At 41.8% G+C, this 13,206-nt stretch overlaps 1 protein-coding gene across 1 annotated transcript in view; it reads right to left on the bottom strand.

Annotated features, from left to right (window-relative positions):
* Positions 1 to 13,206, bottom strand: part of LOC121453363 (cadherin-2) — a 234,711-nt gene that overhangs the window by 41,931 nt on the left and 179,574 nt on the right. Inside the window, exons 6-8 of the mRNA XM_041660089.1 lie at positions 11,702 to 11,846; positions 8,464 to 8,636; positions 659 to 796 (exon numbers count right to left, since the gene is read on the bottom strand). Coding sequence (XP_041516023.1) covers positions 659 to 796; positions 8,464 to 8,636; positions 11,702 to 11,846 — 456 coding nt within the window. The remainder of the gene's footprint in view (positions 1 to 658; positions 797 to 8,463; positions 8,637 to 11,701; positions 11,847 to 13,206) is intronic.

The raw sequence follows: 13,206 nt of genomic DNA, 5'->3' as shown, positions 1-13,206 counted from the left end.
CAGTCTGAGGTGAAATGTGGTCCACTGAATGACAAGCCGTCTGATGACCATACCACCCTAATTTTACTGTTCCATTAATTTTCTATGGTCCACAATAAACAAGGAGATAGGTATATGCTGGTAATTACTTCTACGTCTCACTGAAAAGCAAAACAAAACAAAAGAACCATGAAACATTTTTCAGCAATCCACTGGCTTTCTTTTTCCTTTTTTTTTTTTTACCATTTATGCATCAGCTTCATTAGTATTAAAATTAACACCCATTTGTGAGTATCAGTGTGATTAATGTGGGGTCCATAGAGAGGGCTTAAACATAGGAAATAAGTTCACTTGGGATCTAGGCAACTACACGCTGGAAAAATAGCACCAATCAAGCATGTATTCGGGTGTCTGAAACACTGGAAAAACTGTTACCTTTGCACCAAGCTATTTGCTGCAGCCAGGGCATTTAAACTTTTTTAACAATACCTGGAGGGTGATGAGAAAGTAAGTTCTCCAATGCCTGTTTTAGAGCCCACGTGATGTAAACATCAGAGTCAATGGCCACTTCATTCTCAGAGCAAGCTCCATTTCCATCTAACAGATTTATTATTCATAACAAAACTTCTTCCAAATGGCCCTCGGTGCTGAAGTACTTTGAGTGACAAGTTGTACTTACCGTCATGGCAGTAAACTCCGGGGGATTGTCATTGACATCTGTCACCGTGATGACCGCCGTGGCTGTGTTTGAAAGGCCATAAGTGGGATTGCCTTCCATGTCTGTGGCCTGAATTATTAACGTATACTGTTGCACTTTCTAAAAAAGACATCAAGATTACAAGTTAAATGATGCTAATTCCTCAAGAAGACATAACAGTTGTCCTGCAAAGGGCTCTTTATTACCCATGGAGAGCACAGCATCCTTCATTCTGATTAACATGACTTGCAATTTCCCACGTGGAGTTTACTTTAACTCAGGAAACACAGGTCTGGTTCTTGTCTGGGGAGATTTAACTGTGTATATTCACTTTGACTCCCAAGAAGGAATGCGTTAAACACACTGCAGATGTGTGAAATTCATGGCTGAACTGAAGCCTCCATCTGGTATCAACCTTTCTCTTTTGCTACAAGGTTGCTAGTAAGTATTCGAGCCTTTTGGTGTATCTTATATATTAATTTCCATGTTTAGGACAGTACAGAAAACGAGGAAGTCAAGAAAAGCATATGTAATTCACAAAGCATGTCGGTCTTCCCTTCATATTATATACATATTTTTCTATTATATTATTATATAGTATATTATATATTGTGTTATAACTAGTTGATAACATTTCCCCCACTCCTCATTAGTACTAACTGTTCAAAATTATGTAAGAGTTATACAGTCTTCAAAAAAGATCAAAATTCGGAGCTGAAGACATGGTTTAGTGGTTAAGAACACTTGCCGCATCTGCAGAGGATTGGGGTTTGGTTCCCAATGCTCACAGGTTGGTCCACAAACATCTCTAACTCCAGTTCAAGGGAACTGGGTGAGCTCTTCTGGCTTTTGTGGGCACCATTGATGCACGCAGTACACACAGTATACATAGCATCACACAGACAAAACATTTATACACATGAAATAAAATAAATCAATCTAAAAGTATTTTAAACAAAATTAATTAAGGGGTATAAGCTGTAGGAATTCCTACCTCCAGTAGTCTTTAAGTTACCCCCTCCACTTGGGCGTGGCCTCTTATACTATATATGCTGATGTAAAGTGCGCACCTGGCCTCTTTTCTGGCTGCGGGATACAGTTTCTGTTCCCCATTCCAGCAAAGGATTGTAATCTGTGAGTCCACCCCCAAATAAATAACCCTCTATTATACTCAATTCTGAGCTACTGTGGGATTTCTTTTAAGAATCCTTCTTACTGTAGGTATACATTTAAACCATTAGTCCTGGAACAGAATAGGTGCTTAATTGAATAGGTAAATAATGAATGGACCAGCACTAAGATACCATGCACAGTGTCTATTGTTTTGAGCACCACCTATCAGGGATACAGATACGGACACAACTACATTCAGGTGACTTTTATCAGGCTAGCACCCATTACTTGAAAAGTACAGATTAGCTCTTGTAACAAGGAGCCAAATGAAGCTGTAATGCATGTTCAGTGGAAATCCTGAGATTATCCTAGAAATCTATACTGCCAGCCGATAGCATTTTATTTGCAGAAACACCTAACCAAGAGCACTATCTAAAGTCATTTGGAATCTCCGTGAAATTTGGCACAGAATAAAAAGGATCATATTCCTAAATGCTAAACCATTCTGAGCAACAAAATTCTCTCTTCTTCAAACTAAACAAAACAAGTGTCATTGCAAAGTGCAGTTGCCTCTGGTTCTAAATATAGCTGACATTATAAACGGCCATTCTTAAGGGATTCCTGCAGCTTGGAGGAAAGAGGCACAAATTGTGGCTTTTGATGCAGTCATTAGAGGGAAGGGCAAGGAACAGAAAGACATGGGCTGGTAAGCCAGCCTCACCCGTGAGCTTTAAACACTGTTCGGCTGATTGAGTGTCACTCTCTAGCAGATATTTTAGTTCCCTTATTTCTTCCTAAAAAAGAATATACCATACTTTTAATTAGAAAACCTTCAAATATGTAGTGCAGGAGGAACCATTTTAAGATTTTGTGACCCACAGCACTTTATTATAACCCAGAATGGCTTTTCTTCTCAAGACTATTCCTTTGGGGAAAATCTCATGGGTTCCGATCCCTGACAATGAACTGCAGACAACTAATATCTGCTAGTGAGAGAGAACCAGGCTCTCCAAGGGATGAGTTCCCTAACTGGTTACAAAATCAACCCCGAATCATACACACAGGTAACACAAATGGACTCAGCAGGTCAGCAGGTTGTGTGTGTGTGTGTGTGTGTGTGTGTGTGTGTGTGTGAATTAAGGAAAGATGCCATCAATTTGAGAAGTGAGGTGGGAAAAAGTGAGGAACTGGAGAGAGGAAAGGGAAAGGAGAAATGATACAACTATGTTTTAATTAAAAGATAAATCTTTATAGATGTTCATTGAGTTTCATCCTTTCGTGGTTACTGAGAAAACCCAGTGCGGGGACATTCAGTCAGCTTCCCAACTGAAAACTATGAAAATAAAAATGTCCTATGACTGAGGCTGAGAGAGAGTTAAGCAGCCAAGGTGACTGGCTGACAACTCTTCTGGAGGAGCTGGGTTCAAATCTCCACACCCACATGGCAGCGCACAACTGTCTGTAACGCTAATCCCCAGGGACCTGCCACCCTCTTCTGCTCTCTGAAGGTACCAGGCGTGCATGTGGTGCACAGATATGCATGCAGGCAAAACACTCATGCACAGAAAATTAAGTAACATTATGCATGATGACTTATGAAATGCCATTTGTATAGCTATTATAGTTCTATTAACAATGAAACATTCAGGCTTTCTTTTTAATAACGTTATAAAACATATTAGGGACATAGAGTGTTTCCTAATGTCTATTCTATAAAAAATTACTTAAAATTATACAAGTACAGTACATACAATTTTGGATGGAGCTGAGATGTTTGGATCAATTGCTAATCTTTGAAATTTTCTACTGTTTCAAGCTAGTACTGAAATCTTTGCGCTTTAAAGAACATTGTGTGGGTGTAGTGGTGTGCACCTGTCATCTCTGAACTTGGAAGCTTGAGTTTGTGTTAGTTCCAGACTAAGCTGGGCTCCGAGATGAATTCAAGGCCAGCCTGGGCTATAGAGTGAGACCCTGTTTCAATAACTACAAAAAGTCAAAACTCTAAACCATGAAATGGTTATTTCACAAACACAATGCCTGTTAAAATCAAAATTGCCCACTTGATAAATAACCTAGTCTCTGTGTATGTTCAAATGCCATGGTGGTAAACTGATCTTGCATTTGGTAAGGAAGTTGTGCTAACTGATGATTTTAGCAACTGAACTGTCCAGAGCGCCTTGCGTGATCTAGTCAGGCTTGACTGACATGATTGGTGACATTTCCAATCTCTGAGAGGAGTATGGTTGCCCACCCTCGCAGTGCTACACGGGAGGCAGGAATCCTGACTTACTTCCCGTTGTAGATGATATAATGGCTTTCCCCCTTTGCTTATTTCCGCCCCACCATACGCCTGCTTGGTGATGTGTCCATCACGGCCATATGTCAGTTCCTCTGCCTCTATCAGCAAATCTCCACCAAGGTGACTATGCCCAATGAAAAGATCTTCGTCAGTGTTACAACTTGGGATGTATCATTGACCTATAATGGACACTGGCTAAGGATTCCATGGAACGTGTATGACAGTCCCTACATCAAGAACTAGTTCAGGGTGTTGGTAGTGCACAGTCGAGAAACCTTCTCCTTGAATAGTAATCTTTCTTTGTTCCGGATCTCTTAAGTGAATGGTTTGAGGCGCAACTGTTTTGGGTCTTCAGCCAAGTGCCCACAACACATTTCTATCACTGTTTCTAACTTTTTTATCTATTCATACTTCAATCTGTGTATTGCCCCCCAACACACATGCACACATAGGGAAAACATCTAAAATTATTTCTACAAAGAACTGCGTGTGATTGGATAAGTAATAGGCATCACTATTCCAGCGTGAGAAGCAAGGAATTCTGATAGCTTTAGGCCAAGGAGGTAATGCAGCCAAAGTCTTAAGGGTCTGAGATGCCAAAGTAAAGAGCTTTGCCTTCACTCACCATTGAGGAGACTCAGCAGTTTGTATAGATTATGAGGAGGCTGCAAAGATGTGAGAACCGAAGTCGGTAACAACTGGAGACCACTCATGACCAAAAAGGAGTCCAGTGCACAAGTGTAAGAAGTGTTTGGCCTAAGAAATAGCAAACATTGTTCTTTCTTTGCCAGGAAGATAAAATGCTGTAGGAAAACGTAATGGATGCTGCTCAGTCAGTAAAAGGGGCCTCCAGTCATGCCAATGTCGGGGGGGGGGGGGGGGTAGCTGCAAGGACTTATTGGGCACCAGGTTCCTGAAAGCTTTATGAGTGCTACATTATCTTTCCAACCCTTTTGTGGCATCTCTGTTACAGATGTGGGGACTGGAGGCCTAGCAGCACACATCAAGAACCTCAGATTTAAACCTGGTAGAGAATCTGCGAGACGTGTTGTAGTTTTAATGTTAAGTGCTTCCTATAGGCTCATGTGTTCAAATAATTGGTCCCCAGCTGGTGGCACTGTTTGGGGAGATTGTGGGACATTTAGGATGTACACCATTGTTGGAGACAGTAGCTCACTTGAGGTGAGACCTAAGGCTTTAGAAGCTGGACTAACTTCCTGTTTCTTCTTTGCTTCCTGACTGTGGATGTTAAGTGACCAGCTGCCTCCTGCCACCATGCTTTCTTCGCCATGATAGGCTGGAGCACCACATTGAACTATGAGCCAAAACAAACCCTTCCTGCCTTAGGTTGCTTCCTGTGGGGTAGTTTGGCATAGAAGTAAGAGAAGTGACTGCTACAGGTAATCCAAAGAGGGGAGTGGTTAGGCATGGGAAAAAAGGCTGGAAAAGGTAAAAAGTCAGGAATAGCCACCAGCAGCTATTGCAGTAAGGAGACAGAAGTCAGAGGTACATAAAAAAAAAAAAATGACACTGGGGGAGGGGCGAAGGCTTGAGATTTTGAGACCTTAAAGAATAGACGTTTTTAAAACCGCAGATTAAGGAAAAATTAAAAAGTGACTCTGATAAGCGTGTCAACGGTTAGAGGCTCTGTCTCTGAAAGGTGTCATACATCCTGAGAGAATGATAGTGAAAATTACTTTCTACAAAAAGGAAACTGTGAATTTTAATAGAAATAAAGGAATTCAAGCCTGCATAAAAAGTCAGAGTAATTTATGCCCGGCCTCAGGCAGAATTACCATAAACCATCCAAGATAGATGTATTTTTTTTTCTGAGAGAAATGACTTTCAGAAAAAGGAAGGCTTTCCATAATTTCCTCTGGTAAGTCATTGTTGATTTTTAATAATTCCACTGTCAAGAAGCGATTCCTCATATCGTATCCAACCCATGATCCCACAGCGTCCATCCAGTTCTGCATTAGTGTTATCAAGAGTGCTGGATGGCTTCCCGTGTGAACTGTGGATGTGCTTAGCTACAATTACACCCCACTTCAAGCTTTAGCCTGGAAGCTAAATACAGTCTCTCTGAATTTTTTAAACATGGTTGGTCTGCATAAGGAAAACTGCCTTTAATTCCTTATGGCTTTTTCTTGTCATGCAATGGCCAGGGTAAATACAAGAGAACTCTCAGGGAGAAGCTGACTGAAGTCCAGACTTCTGTAGCTCATGAGGATGTGTGAGTGGAAGGAGAAATATTACAGCTGCAACCTGCACTAGGTCTTCTTGATATGATGGACCTTACCCTGGAGAGGAAAAATTGAAACATATTTCGTAATCTCATACAAAGTATGGCATTCATATTGAGTTCATGGGTGTGTAGGAATACCATTTCATACTCCACTGGGAGAGTGGAAATACTCAGATTGTGACGGAGCCATCTTTTCCTATTTTTCTCTTTGGAGTATGTAAGGTGTAAACATGTGTGTCTGCACATAGCCCTGTAGAGACCAGAGGAGGACACCAAGTGTCCATGCCATTACACTCCACCTAGACCAGAGGAGGACGCCAAGTGTCCCCTCCACTCCACCTAGACCAGAGGAGGACACCAAGTGTCCCCTCCACTCCACCTAGACCAGAGGAGGACGCCAAGTGTCCCCTCCACTCCACCTAGACCAGAGGAGGACGCCAAGTGTCCCCTCCACTCCACCTAGACCAGAGGAGGACGCCAAGTGTCCCCTCCACTCCACCTAGATCAGAGGAGGACGCCAAGTGTCCCCTCCACTCCACCTAGACCAGAGGAGGACACCAAGTGTCCCCTCCACTCCACCTAGACCAGAGGAGGACGCCAAGTGTCCCCTCCACTCCACCTAGACCAGAGGAGGACGCCATGTGTCCACTCCACTGCACTCCACCTCATTCTTTGGAACAGAATCTGTACAGAACCTGGAGCTAGGCTGGCAGTCAGCAAGTCCCATGATTCCGCAGTTGCTGTGCCCACATTGTGCTGAGTTTACAGGAACCGTGCAATGACTGGCCTTTTATGTAGATCTGGGGATCCGAACTCGAGTCCTCATGCCAGCACAGTAAGCACATATACCCACTGGGCCATTTCTCCAGTGCCCTGAACTTTGAAAGCACCACAAGAACTAAATTCACCTTTGGATTACTGAACATTTTCAGAGGCCAAGCATCTTTAGAGAAAGAAGTACCAACAGTGGAAGTCAATGGATAAAATGTCACAGGTCATACTTTAAGTAGAATTCACAGACATAAATGAATTCATCTTGATTGGTTCTGTTAATTGATTATAGTGTTTATGTAACTAGCAGGCACGTTGCCTTCTCTTCAATTCATGTGAACACTACTGGAGCAGAGAAAGTACCAAACCCAACTTCCCCATTCTTTCTCAATGATGTACATCATGATGGACATGATGCTACTCTTTGACATAATCTGAGATACAATTGCAGCAAAAGCTGACTCAGCATGGAAATTGAAACCCACAGTTCTCCATGTGTTGGTACTTGGAGAATTCACTTGAACAACGATTCTGCATGGTCAATGACCTTGCCAAGATGTAAGACAACTGCCAGGACACAGACTAGAGAAAGGGTGTGAAGGTTTCCTGAGGAGAGAGCTTTAGGAGAAGGCACAAGGAGGCTGGAAGATGAAAGTGTTCAATGTCTAGAAAAACAGGCTCAAAACGCCCTTTCAGATGGGACATCATGAGCAAAACGCAGTGCTCAGGACTACGCATCCACCTGACACTTTACGAAAATATGCATATTCTCTCACATTGAGTCACAGTGGTGTTCAATGTGGTCAATGTTGGTGTTTCAGGAACATACATTCCACAAGTGTGATTCTCGATATCACCAGCTTTAAATGCTCGACAGTAGAATTAACACAGTTACCAGTGTTCAAACTTGGAAAGTAAATTCTCTTAGAGGTCAGAAGCAAGTGCCAGAAAGATGATAACTGCCTTGCAACATGGCCACCAGGCAATTCCCAGAACCCCAGACACACAACCACAGGTACATTATTCGTAGTCTCTGAAAATGAATTCAGAGACATATTCCTTGACTATGATGTCTAGCTTGGTTCTCCACGAAAACCTTTGACTATGAACAAAAATAGGAGGAATCTTTAAAAAAAAAAACCTCCAAAATTGGAAAAAAGAGAGTGTTGGCCTAACTTAGTGAAATATCACTGAAGCTGACATTAACTTATAACGTATACACAACATTTACGACATGAAGTTCTGTGAGAACTCCCACTGCTGACCAAGAGTGGAACTGAGCATGGAAGTGGGAGTTTGCATCCACCCCGGCTGCCTCTAAGACATGCACACATTCAGGACAGTTTGGGGTCAACTTACCTCTCGATCCAGACCAGCTGCCACAGTGATGATATCCCCAGTCTCATTGTTGATTGTAAACATATTGGGTGATGGGGTGCTGGGAGCCTGCGACAGGATCCTATACCTCAGCATTCCATTCAGGGCATTGGGGTCGTCTGCATCAATAGCAGTGACTGTCATCACGTAAGTCCCTAGAGGTGAACAGAACAGGTCATCCTTCACTCCAGGGAGCCTAAAATCAGGCATCCTTACTATGTTGCCTGTCTTGTTCCCACTTTTCCACATGCAACAAAAATGTTTAAATCCTTCAAAGAAAAATATTTTTTAAAATAATCAAACATGGCAGTGCAGAAGTCAGTTGGTAGAATATCTGTCATGGAAGCATAAGGGCAAGGGTTCTAGGAGGTATATGCTTGTAATTCTAGTGCTATGGGGATGGACACGGGCAATTCCTGGGACTCACTACACATCCAAGCCAGCCTAGTCTAACTGGTGCCAATGAGAGACCCTGACCGAAAAAAAGGTAAAATGGGCTTTTCTTGAAGAGTGACACCCATTGGCCTGGCATGCATGTGCATCCCCAAACCCATACATGTCATCATAACAACCACAAACTAGATGCAAAAAGGAATTAAGAAATACACATGTTTATAGACTCAATTCTTCCCATACCTAGAAAACAAATCTAGTCTATGATTCCCAAAGGGCTCATGGTCAACTTTAATTTACATAGATGCAACGAACAAGAAATAGAGATACTATTTGCAAAACTATTTTATGGCCACCCATTCCTCTCTCTGGTTCCACAGAGCTTGCTGGGGGTAGTTCTCCCCAGTGGCCAGGTCATTTTCTGAGGGGAAGCTATGTGACAGGAAGAGCCCATTCCACTGCCCCAGGCCAGAAGGAAGCACGCTAGGCCTTACTGCTCTGCTACGCTGAGTAGACACTCAGCATTGCGCACCGTTATTTTTCTTAAGATTCGAGGAAGACTGTAACTGGCCTGGGGACTTTAACCCACTGAATATTTTAAAAACTAAATATGGAAATCAGATTATCCAAGCAGGCACTAAGAGAACCCAGTCACTTTTAGACTAGTTTGTTTTGTGAGAACTATTTAGAACAGAATGAAAAAATGTTCTGTCTCTGTCTTCTAGGAAACAGAGAGTCAGGGCTTACTTTAGGAATGTAGGGAATTCACCCCAGAATTGGTCATGGCTTAGCTGTATTATTCAAATATCTTTTCAAAACTCATTCTTTCCAACAAGATATTCTGTCTGATTAAGCAGCATGTCCACACCTTCCTTAGTTTAGAAACTTTATTTCATAGATTTCAATTGACTGGCTTTCCCTTTCTTTCCCCTGCTAGACTGAAGCTCCTGCAGGGCAAGGGAGCTTCCAACCACAGGAAGTATACCCCGGAAATTCAAAACTGCCTGCAAGGGAGCTTCCAACCACAGGAAGTACACCCCGGAAATTCAAGACTGCCTGCAAGGGAGCTTCTAACCACAGGAAGTGCACCCTGAGTTGTTTTTCCTTACAGTGATCACTCAGAGACTTCCATTCATGGGATGTTTAACCAGAAACTCATGATTGGATGTGAATAGGTATAGCTTGAATGGCTTATTTCATATAACAAGACTTGTAATGGAGTGGATTAGCTAAAGTCTGAAATAACCAAACAGGAAAATGATACTTAAAAATAAAACTTCTGTAGTCAAAATGTCCAAAGCTTATTTATATTGTAGGATATTTCCATGAGATACATTTTATTTACTTACTTATATGTTTATCTGTGTGTGTGCGCGCATATGCGCACGTTGTTGTGTGTGTGTGTGTGTGTGTGTGTGTGCCCATCACAATATGCATGTAGAGCTCAGAAGACAACTTCCAGGAGTCTGTTCTCTCTTCCCACCAAGTGAGTCCTAAGGATTGAACTGAAGCCCTCAGGCTTAGCTCGTGCCTTCAATGACTGAGCCATCTCGCCAGCTGCACAAGATCCATTTTAGTAAGGCTCGGTCTGATTCTTAGGCCTTCGTTATACTGTTGTTTAAAATGTGTGAGTCTGGAGGATACCTTGTCTGAAAATGAGTCTGAAGGAGCCACAGAGGGCAGAGTCCCCTCTATGCCTCTCTCTGCCCTCCAGCTGCTCCCCACACCTACATCTCTTTATCTTGGAGGATATAGATAACACTTGGACCTACAGTCTAAGGCAGAGTTGTTTCTTCCCACAAATTAGCTGATGCCTTAGGAACCTGCAGACATTGATGGGAAGGCCAAGGTACAAGTGCATAGGTATCTTTAAATGGTGGTATTTTAGAAAACAGAATAATTAAATCTCTCAAAACACCAAATCTGCCCACAAAGGCTGGCAAAACATTTATTTTTTTTCATTCCTTTACAGACTGAGTGCTTGGGTCTGCTAGGCTTTCAGACTAAATAGGCCTCTCTGGCCTGGCTAATTTGTGATTGATGTCCTTAGTTTTCAGTACAAGACTCTGAAATGTCAACCATGTCACAATGGCAAGAGGCTTTCGGCAAGGGCTGCCTCAAGGCCAGGCCACTTTCCTTATGATAGCTGAAGGAGGGTTGTGGAGGATATGGGGCAGGGCACTCTAGAAGTAAATACCCAGTGTGTCAAGCTGTCACCACCCCTGCCTTGCTTGTGGTTTCACTGCCTGGTAACAGGCACCAAGTAGCTTTTTCTGATCCTCTGTCCCCTCTGAGGAAATCTGTACTCTGTACATCGAAAGTCTCTCTCAAGTGACTCTCGCTATGCCAACTACAAAGCAAAGAAAGGCTACTATAGATTCTGTAGGTTCTTGTTTTCAAACAAGGTAGAAATCACAAGGGATGAAGAGATGTTTAGCTGTTTTCCCTCTTCAGTTTTCCCCTTAGTTGCTTCCATTTGCTTCAAAAGCACCATGAATGACAGATAATATTAAAAGATAGATACATTCTTTTTCTTACTGTTATCACAGATTCAGTTACAAATATTTTTCTCTCTGAGGAAATATTTGGTAGATCAGTTTAGCCTTGAGCTCAACATATAGCTGAGGATAACCCTGAATTCATGCTCCTACTGCTTCCACCTCTCAACTGCATGAATTGTTGGTGTCATCCACCATGCCAAGACCCAGTTCTTATTCAGTGATAAGAGATCCAACCCAGGTCTTTGTGCTTGCTCAGCAAGTATTTTACCAGCTGGGCTATCATACTACACTTCTTTAACTCATGATCTATTACTGTCCTAACTTACCTGGCTTTGATCCTTCTGGAACAGACCCATTCCAAACTTGGTGTAGGAATTCAGGTCTGTTATCATTCATGTCAATGACATTGATGACAATGTCAATGGGGTTCTCCACTTGGTTGCCATTGATGTCCACTGCATGTGCCCTCAACTGCAAAAGCAACCAGAGGACAGAGCCACTTAAAGATCTGTCTGGGAGATGACCCAACATGTGGTCACCATGCTTCCGCAGCAGCAAGAACATCCTGAGGACAGACATGCATGGTTCCCCTCCCAAGAGCTGTCCCAACTCTGATATGAGCAGAGTCCAGTAGCAGAAAGCCACCCATCCTTTAGGTGAGGACTCATGCTGAGTATGCAGCTTTTAGTTGATTCCCAGAGAGAGAGCTAGAAGACCGAAAACCAGAGCATGGTGATTGCCCCATGGCTCTCAGTGGACAGAGCCCAGGTTCAAAGCCAGCTGTGTCCAGATCGAAAATATCTATTTGTTAAGTACAGTACTGTTGTTAAATGACACCTTTTTTAAAAAAATAAATTGTAAGGTTATTGAGAGTAATGAAGAAGGTACGTGTGTATAAGACATTCCTCACCACAGTCCTAGAGGATAGTATCAATGTTTCTCTGAGAAATCTTGTTGTTCTTCACCATAAACAAATACAATCACTCCGCTACTCTGGCCTGAATATCTTCTTAATCTTCTAGAAAACAATGGTTGCATCTTTTTCAAAGGCTATCCACTGTACTATTTCTTTCCAAGTGGGATGTTTTCACTCTTTCCTTATGACCTCCAATGCTGCAGGCTACTTTAGGGTATGTCCTTATCCAGTTAAAGCAGCATCAAGACATCCTTTTGATTTCTAGATTACTAAAGACATAACACAATGTAAATTTTATTACTGTTTTTCAATCCTTTTGAAGATATTTTCTTCTTGATTTATTTAACACAATATATTCCATTAACAGATTCTTAATACTGAAATTTAATTATAGTTATGTAAAATAATGAATCCCAATTACTCTAAATACTTGCAATTCTGTAATTAATTCTATTTTGCTGGTGTTGCTTTGAATGCATACATAGCAAGCATTTGAGAAACAATTTGCTTGGGTCTCGGCTGAATATATTTATTTGCTGAATTTTCACCACAGGATCTTAGATGATGAGAAGTCAAGCAGGAAAACACTGGAGTGTTTGCTCCTATGTTGATCATCACCAATAAAGACTACCCTAACTAGAGTATTAAATCCTACCTCAATCCAGCTATGCAGTCTTTGTCAAAGACTTCCAAGTATTATTTCCATTTTTGTATGTCAGAACAAAATAAAAAATTATTATCTGTTGTTCTCTCATGAATTTTAAAACAATGGGATTGTAAATAATCAAGGTAATGATTGAGTTCTGAGTCACAGAACTCAAAACGTATTCAACTTTCCCTAGGCTTGTCTCTTTAGTTCAAGGGGAATCTAGTGTAACTGTAAGACACCAGCAATTTTAAAGTTTTCTTCCGGTG

The sequence above is a fragment of the Microtus oregoni genome, unplaced genomic scaffold, assembly GCF_018167655.1.
Source record: "Microtus oregoni isolate MIOR12 unplaced genomic scaffold, Mior012 000011F_ref0000422, whole genome shotgun sequence".
Classification (NCBI taxonomy): domain Eukaryota; kingdom Metazoa; phylum Chordata; class Mammalia; order Rodentia; family Cricetidae; genus Microtus; species Microtus oregoni.
Note: the sequence above shows the minus strand (reverse complement) of the source record. Positions and strands in the feature narration are given on the sequence as shown.